Source organism: Pyrus communis, chromosome 17, assembly GCF_963583255.1.
Source record: "Pyrus communis chromosome 17, drPyrComm1.1, whole genome shotgun sequence".
Taxonomy (NCBI): Eukaryota; Viridiplantae; Streptophyta; class Magnoliopsida; order Rosales; family Rosaceae; genus Pyrus; species Pyrus communis.
Genome location: NC_084819.1, coordinates 11,957,776 through 11,969,922, shown reverse-complemented (window position 1 = coordinate 11,969,922; position 12,147 = coordinate 11,957,776). Strand labels below are relative to the sequence as shown.

General features: G+C 42.2%; 3 protein-coding genes across 3 annotated transcripts; all 3 read right to left on the bottom strand.

The window, feature by feature from the left end:
• Positions 1–399: 399 nt before the first annotated feature.
• LOC137723563 (uncharacterized) lies at positions 400–2,313 on the bottom strand. The gene is made up of 4 exons (XM_068462763.1): positions 1,953–2,313; positions 1,679–1,857; positions 1,208–1,406; positions 400–742 (listed from the first exon to the last, which is right to left on the bottom strand). The coding sequence occupies exons 1-4, from the start codon at positions 2,029–2,031 to the stop codon at positions 513–515; spliced, it is 687 nt and encodes a 228-aa protein (XP_068318864.1). The 5' UTR covers positions 2,032–2,313; the 3' UTR covers positions 400–512.
• A 4,401-nt stretch (positions 2,314–6,714) lies between these two features.
• Positions 6,715–7,536, bottom strand: LOC137722015 (uncharacterized). Its single transcript, XM_068461022.1, has 2 exons — positions 7,329–7,536; positions 6,715–7,106 (listed from the first exon to the last, which is right to left on the bottom strand). The coding sequence occupies exons 1-2, from the start codon at positions 7,534–7,536 to the stop codon at positions 6,715–6,717; spliced, it is 600 nt and encodes a 199-aa protein (XP_068317123.1).
• A 2,622-nt stretch (positions 7,537–10,158) lies between these two features.
• LOC137722014 (uncharacterized) lies at positions 10,159–11,746 on the bottom strand. The gene is made up of 3 exons (XM_068461020.1): positions 11,180–11,746; positions 11,026–11,132; positions 10,159–10,741 (listed from the first exon to the last, which is right to left on the bottom strand). Exons 1-3 carry the CDS (start codon positions 11,744–11,746, stop codon positions 10,159–10,161), a joined length of 1,257 nt encoding a protein of 418 aa, XP_068317121.1.
• Positions 11,747–12,147: the final 401 nt, after the last annotated feature.

Below are 12,147 nucleotides of genomic sequence, written 5' to 3'. Positions count from 1 at the left end.
CGTTGCCAACGGAAATCGCAGCAATGAAGATGGAGCCGAGCTGAAGGAGATCGAAGACTCCAGGCAAAGCAAACAACACCATGAAAGTCAACCGGAGCATGAAGAGTTCACACAAGGTCATTCTGCTTCTGATCTTTCCAATCCTTGGTATGATCTTTGGTTTGCATGTGGAGGGAAAACAGAGTCTCAGGACTACACTGGGCAAGAAACTACTAGGGTTAGATATGTGTATGACGTGCCGGAGACCGGAGTTTGTGAGAGTCTTTTCGGCTACTGGCCTTGCTTGTATCGATAAGATCGAAAGACATGTAGTGAACAATGATTTCCAACATTACTATGAACTTTGAGATCATGGAACTTTTGTATGTCTCATTTGTGCATCTGACCAACACAAGCATATAACTCGTAATTTCGACTACAGTAAAGCGCTGCACAGTATATTTCTAACTTTAACTTTGTTCTCCTTTTCTTTTTACAACAACAAAATTTATGTAAGATAAACCTGTTTATAATCAGATTATATGGTCAAGCCCCATTTCATCTTCAATATCATCCCCGTCTTCAAACAGTTTTAGGAACCGAGCCTGATCTTGCTCTCTCTTCTTCTTTTGCCAGTACTTGTACGCAGCAAAGCCAACGACAATACACACTGCTAAAACGGCTACAACAATTAAAAGTATTAGAACAACATGCATTCCCTTCTCCTTTTCTTCTTTGTCCGGCGCAGTGGTGGAACTTGAAGCTACAAAAACATAGTAGAAGGAATTCAAATTACAAGTTGAACACTAAGAACAGAGTGGCTTGAATTCAAATACAAATGCATGCATGCCAAAAAGATCCCAAACGAAAACTTTGTACATGTTATAAATTCATTGAACTACAAACCCAGTTGTGAAAATTCCGACATTACCAAGTGCATTCAACTACGATTATCAACCGAAGGTTGCTAACCATACATTTAAATGGCTTATACTTAATGGTCTTGTTGTGGCCAGAAATGGTATCTATGTGGTAACATAATGGCCTAAGCAGGCAGTTTAAGCACAAAGGCTTTTATCATCCAAAACTATCAAACGAGGTACGAGCGAAATGAGCATGAATTTAATTCTAACCAGTTTAAGCTCAAAAGCCCTTGTCGTCCAAAACTACGAAACTATACAGGAAGCAAATGGGCTAAAAAAAAAGTTCATTGCATAGACTCACTCACCAGGTATATCAGGTACACACTTTGGGCACCAAAACGTAATGTTGAATTCCTTGTTCTTGAACCGCACATATTTCCCATCAGAAGCATTGAAGTCAGAAGGACACAACTCCCACTCATCGAATTTGTCATCTGGTTTAAAGGTATCCGCCTCATACAATCCACATCGCTTGCACTTCTTACCCGAAAACTCTGTCAGAGGCTGAAAGCACGAAAACCAATTGTAATCCCATTAGACACCTAGCCAAATTTAGCTCAACAACAGCTATTCAGCCAAAAAAACAACTTCCGGATACAAACATACAAATATTCTCTAGAAAGATATCGTCTATGTTACGTTGCCAGACCGTCAATCAGTACCGCGCTTTATTTTTACATATTCAACGATCACAATCCCACAATATTATACTCCAAACTGTAACACTGAGCGAATATAATTACTGAAATGAAATCGAAAGTGAAAATCTTTCTCACCTGCCAAGACTCTTCGCCGTTGAAATTATACCTGACGTTCTTCTCCTTCACGTCTGGAAAATTCGTCTTGTTCCCCCCTATGCATTGAAAATACACCTTCGGTTTCACAGCCTTTATCAATTCATGCGTGTTGTATATCACGATCGAATCCAGCGTCACGATCGCCGATAATATAAATCCTACATACGCAAAAGCAAATCAATTTCACACGAAACAGCGTCGCATTCGAATCCTCGCATCCTGTTTGTTCCCCGAGAAAATAACGAAAAATTACCTGGAAAGCAGCTGAGGAAAACGCAGAAGGTGAACAAATTGACCGAAACCGTAGAGCTCCGCAGGTCCCTAATCGACATGGCGAGTTTAAATCGCGACTAATTTATTTTTAAAATTCAAAATTTTGGACGAAACGATGATCGGAAGAAACGCCCCGGGGGGGGGGGGTGCGCGCGACGCAGCTCCTCTCTCCTTTCCTCCCTGAGAACACAGCCGCGAGGAGCAATTTCGTCAAATTAAAAGTGCGGTGGTGGAGGTTGTGGCGGTGGTTTAACGGCGTGTTCGTTCGAATCTTATGTTGTCGTGAGCTCGAAGTTGACGAGGGAAGAGAGAAACGAAAACCAGGGTGTGACCGCGACCAGTTCGCGATTCGCGCTATCTATACCGTTTCGGATATAAGACGGCGTTTAATTCTGGGAGGCTTGGTGCGTGGAGCTCACACCACTTCTCAGATCATGCCACGTAGTGTGGGTTTTGTCCGACTGTAGTTCGCCCACGGTTTATGACAGGACCCGGATTTGGGCTTCGTATGCTCGGGTACAAAAATGGACGGGTGGCCCCATACCTCAAAATTATTTTTACTCCGATTTTAGATAGTTTAGTTATTAACTTAAGCAAAAAATGACTCTCGTTCAATCCAACGCTTATCAATTTATCTCAATTTAATTTTCTCGAATTATGAATTAAGTAAATATGTCTCAAGATTAGCAAAACTACGTTCCTTTTAGTAGCAGTGTCTCAACTCTCCATCATATAGTATATACTATATCCCATGAGCCATGTATCAACATATTGTGGTATCTCTCGAGGCAGAGAGGAGCAAGAAAATGGTTGACTCTCCCTCCTTCTAGAATAACTCTCTATATTTCTCACCAGTTCTCCATTCTTCAAAAAGATGTTCCCAAGCCTAGAAGCTTTATGTAAATTGTATATAGGGATGGCAACAGGGCAGATTGGGTTCGGATATGCCATCTTCATACCCAAACCTGTCACGCTCCGATCCCGACATACGTCTAGGATCGACACGTGATGCCACCAAAAACCCGTATATCTAACTTATCTCACATGCGGGCTATGAACAAAGCACAACTCAAGTCCCAATTTCATAGTAATTTTTTATATGCTTTATGGTTGCATCTAACATCCTCATTAGACTACCTACGTACCCCAAAATACGGATCAAGCCATTCGTAGTTCTCCATTTTAATAAACTCCTATCACCACTGCAAGTCTTGACTTCATACATGTAAACATAGTAACCCTTATGAGACGTATAAGCACATAGCTTCAGAACGTGAATAGTCAAATTGGTTTTGGTTTCAGTGTAGCAATGCATATAGATATGTATACTTATTAAGACACCCATTTTAACATTCAAACAAAGAAAGTGATGTATAAACATGAAGCACTTAATCAAAATAGTAATCACACCGAATCGGATTTGTCAAACTATTGATATCTATACTAGCCCTAACCTTACCAACCAATATAATTTAAATACAATCATAATCAATTACTATATGCATACCCCTTTCAAATTCTATATCAAAACATAGAGCCAATAGTACATGTAAAAGCAATAATCTAACTATGGTTTGATAATAATTAGTTGGACTAATTGTAGCAAATAAAATAGCTTGTTTTCTTCAAAACCAATCCTATTGGATTGTAAAAATTGAGTAAGGAAGATATGCATGTACTTTGATACACATGTAGATAAAACCACCTGCATATATTTTCTCTTTATAAGTAATGTTGATGCACAAAATCAGCGAGGACTTTGGTACAACAAAAAGTGTCAAGTTTGTGACCTTCACTAGATTGTTCTGGTCACCTAGTGATGATGATGTGTAAAGAGGTAGAGGTAGGGAAGCAAACACAAGTCGTACGTGGTTTGCCCTAAGTCTGGCTACATCCACGGAGTAGAGAAGTTCTCATTAATAGTTAATGGTTTACACAAATACATAAGTTTAAGCATAATTATCATTAGTGGGTTCTAATGACTAGTTTAAGTACAATAATGACATTAGGGATTAATTGTAGGAGAATTCTCTCCTTTTATAGTTGAGGAGAGTCTTTAGCTTTTGTCCGCGGTCAATGTGGGACTCTATGAGCTTTATTCTGACGTTGATATGTGTCGCGCTGTGATTGGCCTCTTGGTTGGAGGGAAACTCTAATGCTTTGGCAGGGGTGCCTCAACATGAACCCCTCAGTGGGTCCTTGAAGGTATGATGTTGATCGGTGCTCGGTAGTTTCAAGATTGGTCATGTATGGTACAAACAGTGCTCCCCTAAGTTCCCGAGTGAGGAAAGCTTCTTGATTGGAAACTTGCAGAATCCAAGTCACTGAGTAATACGAAACTTCTAAGTACTGAAGTGTAGTTGCACATAGTAGGAGTCCCCCAAGTCTCCGGGCGAGGAGAGTTACCGAAGGAGGTGCCTTGATATTCTTGAATAGTTGAAGCTTTTTCCTTTGGATACATAGCTTGAGTGGTTGAAGTTTTGTAGGTGAAACTTTTTTGTTGAACTTTATTGGTGAAGCTTTGTAGGTGAGGCTTTGTAAGTGAAGCTTGTAAGTTGAAGCTTTGTAGGTGAAGCTTGTGTGTTGAAGCTTTGTAGGTGAAGCTTGTAGGAGCGTATAGTCTTTGGTAAGAGGAAAACTTATTCTACTTGGAGAAACCGTTAGTGCTTCCTTTACAAGGGTTGGGAGCATGATAGAAGTACCACGCCTGAACGGCGCATTTTAACCCACTTCTAGATCGTAAGTTGTAATGCATCCATTGTTTGCATACTTTGTTATTTGTTGTGATCTTTATTTGCTTCTAACACTTTGCCTTATGTAGTGTCGAAGAAAGCTATCAAATTGTCTGGACAAGAGCTTGCCGATGTAGAGAAAGTGTTGAGGGTGCAAAAAGAAGATAGACGCTTGAGCAAGCTACGACCCTTGTTTCAAAAGTACAGTTTTCCAACCCTTATTGTCCGAGTGCCAGAGATAAACGAGTAGGTCATATCCTACGTTTGCCCCCCTCTTTTTTTTTCATATATAAAGTTGTATTCCTTACTTTGATTTTCCTTGTTCAGTGGAGAAGGTGAGCAAGGAAGGGAGGCTAGCACCAAGAAATGGAAAAAAACCATGGTAGTTCTCGTAGACGACATCTTGTTTCACAATGGAGCTCGCAAGCATAGGGTGAAGCTAATCCATAGGCCTAAGTCTTAAGAGGAGGTCCTCAAGATTGCCGCCTCTAAGAGAACCGAAGCTGAGGCCATTGGATGTGATGCTGCCATAGTTGCAGGAGAAGAAAGGCAATTGTTGCTTCCTTTTCCTAACATCGATCCCATTTTTCCTCCCGTTATGGAGCATACTGGCGAGGAAGGTGACCTTAACTCCAGCTCCAAGAGAAAGTACAAGGAAGAGGCTGGTAGCATCCCCTGGACGGATTTGAAGGTTGTCATGCATCCGAATAGATTTAGGTTCGTCAATAATTGCCTTGCAGGATGCCGAGCCACTGTTGACGAGCTCGTTGAGCCACTAGCTGAGAACGAATCGGATCATGACCGAATGATGAGGCTATCTGCCTATGTAAGTGTTACTTTGTCATTTCCTTACTTTTTCCTTTTTCTTTATTTTCGCTTTCCCTTGGCACTAACGATCATCTTGTCACGTAGGTCATGATTGAGTACGACGATAAACTGCAGGAGGTTGAACGATGTAAGGCGAAGCTTCAAGAGAACAACCAATTTGTGGATAACACTAGGAAGACAAGTAAAGCCTTGATTGAGGCAGTCCAGCTTAAGGACCAAACCATGAAGCAGTTAAAGAGGCGGAATTGTGAGAACCTACGGCTCAAGAAGCAGTTGGAGGCAACTATCCTCAAGGCTTCTGAGGTCAAAAGGAAGGTTGAAGAGCTGAAGAATAATCTCCCAGTCGAGAGATATTGTTGTGCGCGAGTTCTTATGCTCCCAGGCCTTCCGCCATGTCATCAGGCCTCATTGCGCCCAAGAGGTTCGACTTAAGAAAAGAAAATGGATGGCCATCCTTGATCGGTACGATGATGGAGGTATTATTGACAAGTACCATGCAGAGATTGAGAAGCATCAGCAAAAGGGTGAAAATTCATCCTCGAACTCGATCCCAGTAGCGGTGATGAGTCTGAGGATGACACCATTGCCGATGAGCAGACTCAGCAGGGTGAGGATGGTCCCGGAGATGCCGAGGATGGCGGTGATAGCGATGGAGGTGAGACACATCAGGAGAGTTCGGCCTTAGATGAGGGTGATCATAGTGCCTTCACTTCCTACATGCACTAGTTAGGTGTTTAAGGGCTTTTTGTGTACGGATGTTTACAACATCGCACCATTTATTTTGATGTTAAGTGCCAAGTGTTTGCACTATAATTTATGAATGCTTAACTATGTTTAAATAGGTCCCTTGTTTGGATACAACCCATGACTTAGGTCTAGTTAAATGCATACACCCTGAAGATACTTGTTTATTAGGATAGTCTTGTTGACATATACTTGGACTTTATTTCATGTCGAAAGCATTCGTGTTGAAGCTTCAGACTCCAGTATGTAATGTCATTTAAGTTGAAGTTCTGAGTTAGAATTTTATTAGGTCAGGGTGAGACCAAGTTTTTCGATTCAAGGAATGTAAAAGAGCTGAGACAAAGTTGTCTGAATCACCTCTTTATTAACTTCAGGTCAGATGGCCTTCCTTAAAAAATATGTCGAATGGCTATAGCTCAACACTTGTACAATGTGAGTCTACTTGTAATAGTACTTTAGGTGATCAGCATTCCATGGATGGGCGAGGGTTTTGCCATCGGAACTTTTGAGTTTGTAGGAGCCAGGGCGACTGATGCCAATAACTTCAAATGGTTCATCCCAGTTTGGGCTGAGTGTGTCTTCACTCGGGACTCTGTCACAGAGCAGTCTTTTCTTCAATACCCAGTCCCCTACTTTGAAAGAACGAGGTTTGACCCTAGAGTCATAGTAGTTAGAGACACGATGCTTGTAAGCGATGTTCCTCAAGTGTGCCTGGTCTCTATGTTCCTCGACTAGCTTTAAGTTGAGGGCAAGTTGTTTATCATTTTCACTTTGCATGTAGTTCTTAACTCGGTATATTGCTTGCTCAAGCTCAACTGGGACAAATGCCTCTGTACCAAAGGCAAGTGAGAATGGAGTTTCTCATGTTAAAGTTCGATACGAAGTTTGGTATGACTAAAGAACCTGGGGTACAAGTTCTGGCCACAAACATTTAGCCTTGTCCAAGCTAGTCTTCAAGGTGCGCTTGATTATCTTGTTAATTGCCTCAACTTATCCATTAGCCTGAGGATGAGCTGGGGAGGCAAAACATAAGTTGATGTTGAATTTAGAACGAAAAATCCTGAACTTCTTGTTGTTAAACTGTCGCCCGTTATCTGTGACAATAGTATTGGGAATGTCGAATCGGCAAAGAATGTTTTTCCATACGAAGTCTTCTATCTTTGCCTCAGTAATGATTGCCAAGGGGTCTACTTCGGCCCACTTTGTGAAGTAGTCAACTACAACGATCGCATAACGGACCTTGCCCTTCCCCGCAGGCATTGGGCCGATCAAATCAAGTCCCCACTGGGCCAAGGGCCAAGGGTTGATCATAGAAGTGAGAGACTCAGGAAGTGAGAGGCTCAGGAGGGGAGTGAGCAATAGTTGCGTAGCGTTGGCACTTGTTACATAAGTGAGATATTTTGATAGCATCCTGGTGAAGTGTTGGCCAATAATATCCCTGGCGAAAAGCCTTGTGTGTTAGGGATCGAGATCCAGAATGATCTTCGCAAACTCCATCATGTATCTCTCGAATGACCATTTCCCCCTCAGGTGTAAGACACCTCAAGTATGGCAGGGTGAAACCTCGTTTGTAGAGTTGGTCATTGATGATCAGGTAGCGGGTAAACTTGTATCGAATTTGCTTAGCTTGGACTTTATCATCTGGGAGGGTGCCATGAGTAAGGAATTTATAAATTGGGGTGATCCAACTATCCCCTTGTTGTAAGTTGCACACTTTCATAGCCATGGTGCTTGGTGTTGCCAACAACTCGACATGAATGTTTCTTCCAATCTTGTCTTCCACTGCTGAGGCGAGGCGAGCCAAGGCATCTGCATGGCTATTTGCTGCTTGAGGGACTTGTGTGATCTGGTAGTGGAAGTGCTTAAGCAAGAGTTGTGTTTGTGCAAGATACGCTGCCATAAAGCTATCCTTAGCATCAAAGTTATTTGTGATTTGGTTGACCACCAACTGAGAGTCGCTAAAGATGTTAAGTTGTTTAATTCCAAGGTGTTTGGCCAAACATAAGCTTGCCAAGAGGGTTTCATACTCGGCCTCATTGTTTGAAGCCTTGAATTTGAAGCGAAGAACATACTCCATTGCAACTGTGTCGGGCATAGTAAGGACCAGTCCTCCTCCACAACCTTGTTGGTTGAATGAACCATCAATATACAGAGTCCATACTGGAAAGGTTGTTTCTACTTTTTGAGCTTCCGAGGGTAATGAAGCCAATGTCTCAGGTGTAGGTGAAATGTTAATAGGATATGTGAATTCAGAGATGAAATCTGCAACTGCCTAACCCTTCTCAGCTGGCTTTGTTTAGTAAGAGATGTCAAACTCCCCCAATGCTATCGCCTACTTGATCATTCGTCCCGAAATGTTAGGACTCTGGACTACTTGTTGAAGGGGGTGATTGGTAAGCATAATGATGGAATGTGTTTGGAAGTAAGGGCAGAGTTTTCGAGCAAACATGATTAATGCTAGTGCCAATTTCTCAATGTTAGAGTACCTTGTCTCTATATCTTGTAAGGTTTTGCTAACGTAGTATACAGGTCGCTCAACATTACCATCTCTTCGAATGAGAGCCGAACTGACTGCTTAAGCTGATACAGATAAATAGATAATAAGAATGTTACCAACTTCAAGTTTGGAGAGTAATGGGGGTTTACTCATGTACTCCTTAAAGTTCCTGAATACCTCGGCACATTCATCAATCCATTTAATGAACTTCTTACTTCCCCTAAGTGCTTTAAAGAAATTAACCTGGTCAAGGCTGCCACCTTGCCAGTAAGGCTCTAGATGTCTTTTGAAGTTACTGGTTCCTTCATGTCAAGGATTGCCTTGATCTTCTCAGGATTAGCTTTAATGCCTCGTTGGCTAATCATGAAGCCCAAGAATTTGCCAGAGCCCATGTTGAAAGCATATTTATTGAGGTTTAACCTCATTTGGTACATCTTCAGGATGATGAAGGTTTCAGACAGGTTAGTGATTTATTGAGGTTTAACCTCATTTGGTACTCTTGACTAGCATATCATCAACATAAACTTCCATGTTCTTGCCAATCTGTTCGGTGAACATTGAATTGACTAATCTCTGATAAGTCACACCTACATTCTTGAGGCCGAAGGGCATGACTTTATAGTAATATAGTCCCCTGTCAGTAGTAAAGGTTATGTGTTCTTGGTCTGGAGGGTACATGAGGATTTGGTTGTACCCTGAGTAAGCATCCATAAAGCTCAAGAGTTTACACCCTGCCATTGAGTCAATAAGTCTATTAATGAGTAGGAGGGGAAAACTATCCTTAGGGCATCCTTTGTTGAGTTCAGTGTAGTAAACACACATTCTCCACAAGGTCTTTTGGAGCAGAAGGTTTTCCTTGGTCGAATTTTTCTTAATAAGAACATTTGCTACCCACGTTGGGTAATTGACTTCACGGATGAACCCTATGTCTTTGAGTTTTTCAACTTCTGCTTTCATTGCCTTGTATCGTTCAGCATCATAAGATTTTCGTTTCTGTCTCACTGGCTTGGTATTGGGATCAATGCTTAAGCGATGATAGATGATATCAGGAGAGATACCTGGCATGTCCTCGTATGACCAAGCAAAGACCTTAGCGTTCTCTTGCAAAATGGAGATCAATGCCAATGGAAGAGGTGGTGACAAGGTGGTGCCAATCTTCACCATGCGATCTGGATAGTCTTTTGAGATAGAGACCTTCTCTAATTCTTCAACACGCTGTGCTTGTTGGTGAAAGAGTCATCTCGTGGATCGTCATGTTGACCATTGCTATTACAAAGAGCCAAGTTGGCTTCATCCGGGTTGGTTTTCATGACCTGGTCATGTATATAGAAGGTTTCTTTGGGCACATGCAAGTGTTGTTGCTTGACTGAAGTGTTGTAGCATAATCATGCACTAAGTTGATCTCTTCTGATGTAACCATTACCAGAAGGTGTTGGAAACTTCATTAGCAACATATGTGTGGATACCATGGCCTTAAGATAATTGATGCCTATGCGTCCAAAGATGACATTGTATGCCGTCGGGCAGTCGACCACAAGGAAATTAGTGGTAATAGTAGTTGTGTAAGGGCCTGTACTAATGGTAAATGGTAAGTGTATGTTCCCCAAAGGTTGTACGATATCACCAGAAAAGTTTATCAAGGGAGTAACTGAGGGGTCGAGCAAGTGTTCAGCTACATTAAGTGCCCTGAAAGCTTCGGCGAACATGATATTGATCGAAGCACCTGTGTCTACAAGGATCCATCGTACATCAAAGTTGGTTATGTGAGCCTTCACAATCAATGAGTCGCTGTGAGGGTAGACGATGCCTCTTTCCTCTTCAGGGTAGAAACATATTGGATCCCAATTAGGCTTTTGATACTTGGCTCCACTAATGTCTTCCACATGAAATACTTGGTGGCTAGACCTCAAAGTTCGTTCACTATTTTTCATGGCCTTGTTGGAACATTCAGATAGGGGTGTGCCACTGCTGATAGAATATATCACATTCATCTGGCATTGGTTACGATTGTCCCTAGGGGGTGAAGGAGGAATTGATCAATTTTCCCTTCGCGTGCCAAAGCCTCGATATGGTCATGGATGGTGGCACATTTTTCCCTGTCATGGCCATTATACTCATGGTAGCAACAAAACACGCCCATGCTTTTCGTGGACTTATAATCTGGCTACCTTGGTTTTGGTTTCGGTATCAAATGAGCTATACTGGGGTAAATTGCTGCGCAGGTGGCATTCAAAGGTATGTATGTCTCATACCTTGAGATAGGGTTTGTCTTGACATGCAATTGGTCCACTGCATTAACTGCCTGAGGGCGGGCATTATCGTAACGATACCCTTGGTTATCGTGATAGTGTCCCATACTCTTCTCATTAAAATGAGACTTTTAAGGATGAAAGTCTGTTCTCTTACCCTGAGATTGATATGTCTGTTATCCTGGTAATGCACTAGGTAAAGCAGGGGGAGATGCAAAGTCATCTGGAAGGTCGAGGTTTTTTCACTTGGCTGGATTTGGCTTTCATTCCCTACTTGTTGATAGGGGATAGCCATATGGGGTTTCCCCTGGTATGTCCTTGCTTCAGCAGATGCATGGTTGTAGGCTTGTGCCATCACCTCAAAGTAAGTCTTCCAAGTGTTGGCATTGATCATGTACTTGAAGAAACACTCACGTAAGCCCGTCGTGAAGACCTTGAGGGTAGTCTTGTTATCTGCCTCAGCGCAATGAGAATATTCATGGCTGAAGCGACCAATATACTCACGTAGTGACTCGTCTAGCTTCTGGAGAATAGTGTACAAGTCATCTGCAGAATGCAAACGATCGGTCTGGAAGATATGTTGAGAAACAAATAGTTTTCTCAGCTCCTCAAAAGAATATACCGTCTCAGGTGTAAGACGGCAATACCAGTTCAAAGCTTCACTAGAGAGGATGGAGGGGAAGAGAAGACATCGTTCTTCATCAGTATGCATCTGATATGCCATGGTGGACTCAAAGAGGTTAAGGTGTTCAATCGGATCCTCCCTTCCAGTATATAGTTGTAAGCCAAGCTTCTACTTTGTCTTTGTTTGGAAGGTGTGTCAAGGATCTTCCTTGTAAGGGGGCTGGGCCTTGGTTGATTCCAGTCAGATATCTCGCCCTGGCGTTCGGCCTTCAACTTGTTTACTTCCTCAAGGAGTTGTAAAACAAGGGGGTCCTGGGTGGAGTCATGTACTACATCACCTGTTGGCAGTAGGGAAGTTTGATCAAAAGCATGTTGTTTTTCCTTATAATCGCCGTACTGACTTCTAGCGCATGTTTGTCGGAAGACTTCTGAGTACCTTATACCTTCATATTCCTTTGGGACTTGTCGCTCATTCCCTGGATTGGTAACTGACCTAGGTCG

Coding starts and splice junctions, on each gene's coding strand:
- LOC137723563 (XM_068462763.1), bottom strand. CDS start 2,031: ATGTCGATTAGGGACCTGCGGAGCTCTACGGTTTCGGTCAATTTGTTC. Junction 1,858..1,952: donor TTTCCTCAGCTGCTTTCCAG/GTAATTTTTCGT, acceptor TTGCGTATGTAG/GATTTATATTATCGGCGATC. Junction 1,407..1,678: donor ACGGCGAAGAGTCTTGGCAG/GTGAGAAAGATT, acceptor TCGTGCTTTCAG/CCTCTGACAGAGTTTTCGGG.
- LOC137722014 (XM_068461020.1), bottom strand. CDS start 11,746: ATGGCATATCAGATGCATACTGATGAAGAACGATGTCTTCTCTTCCCC. Junction 11,133..11,179: donor ACAGACATATCAATCTCAGG/GTAAGAGAACAG, acceptor TTTAATGAGAAG/AGTATGGGACACTATCACGA. Junction 10,742..11,025: donor AAGACAAACCCTATCTCAAG/GTATGAGACATA, acceptor ATATTCTATCAG/CAGTGGCACACCCCTATCTG.
- LOC137722015 (XM_068461022.1), bottom strand. CDS start 7,536: ATGCCTGCGGGGAAGGGCAAGGTCCGTTATGCGATCGTTGTAGTTGAC. Junction 7,107..7,328: donor CAAGAAGTTCAGGATTTTTC/GTTCTAAATTCA, acceptor CCTTTGGTACAG/AGGCATTTGTCCCAGTTGAG.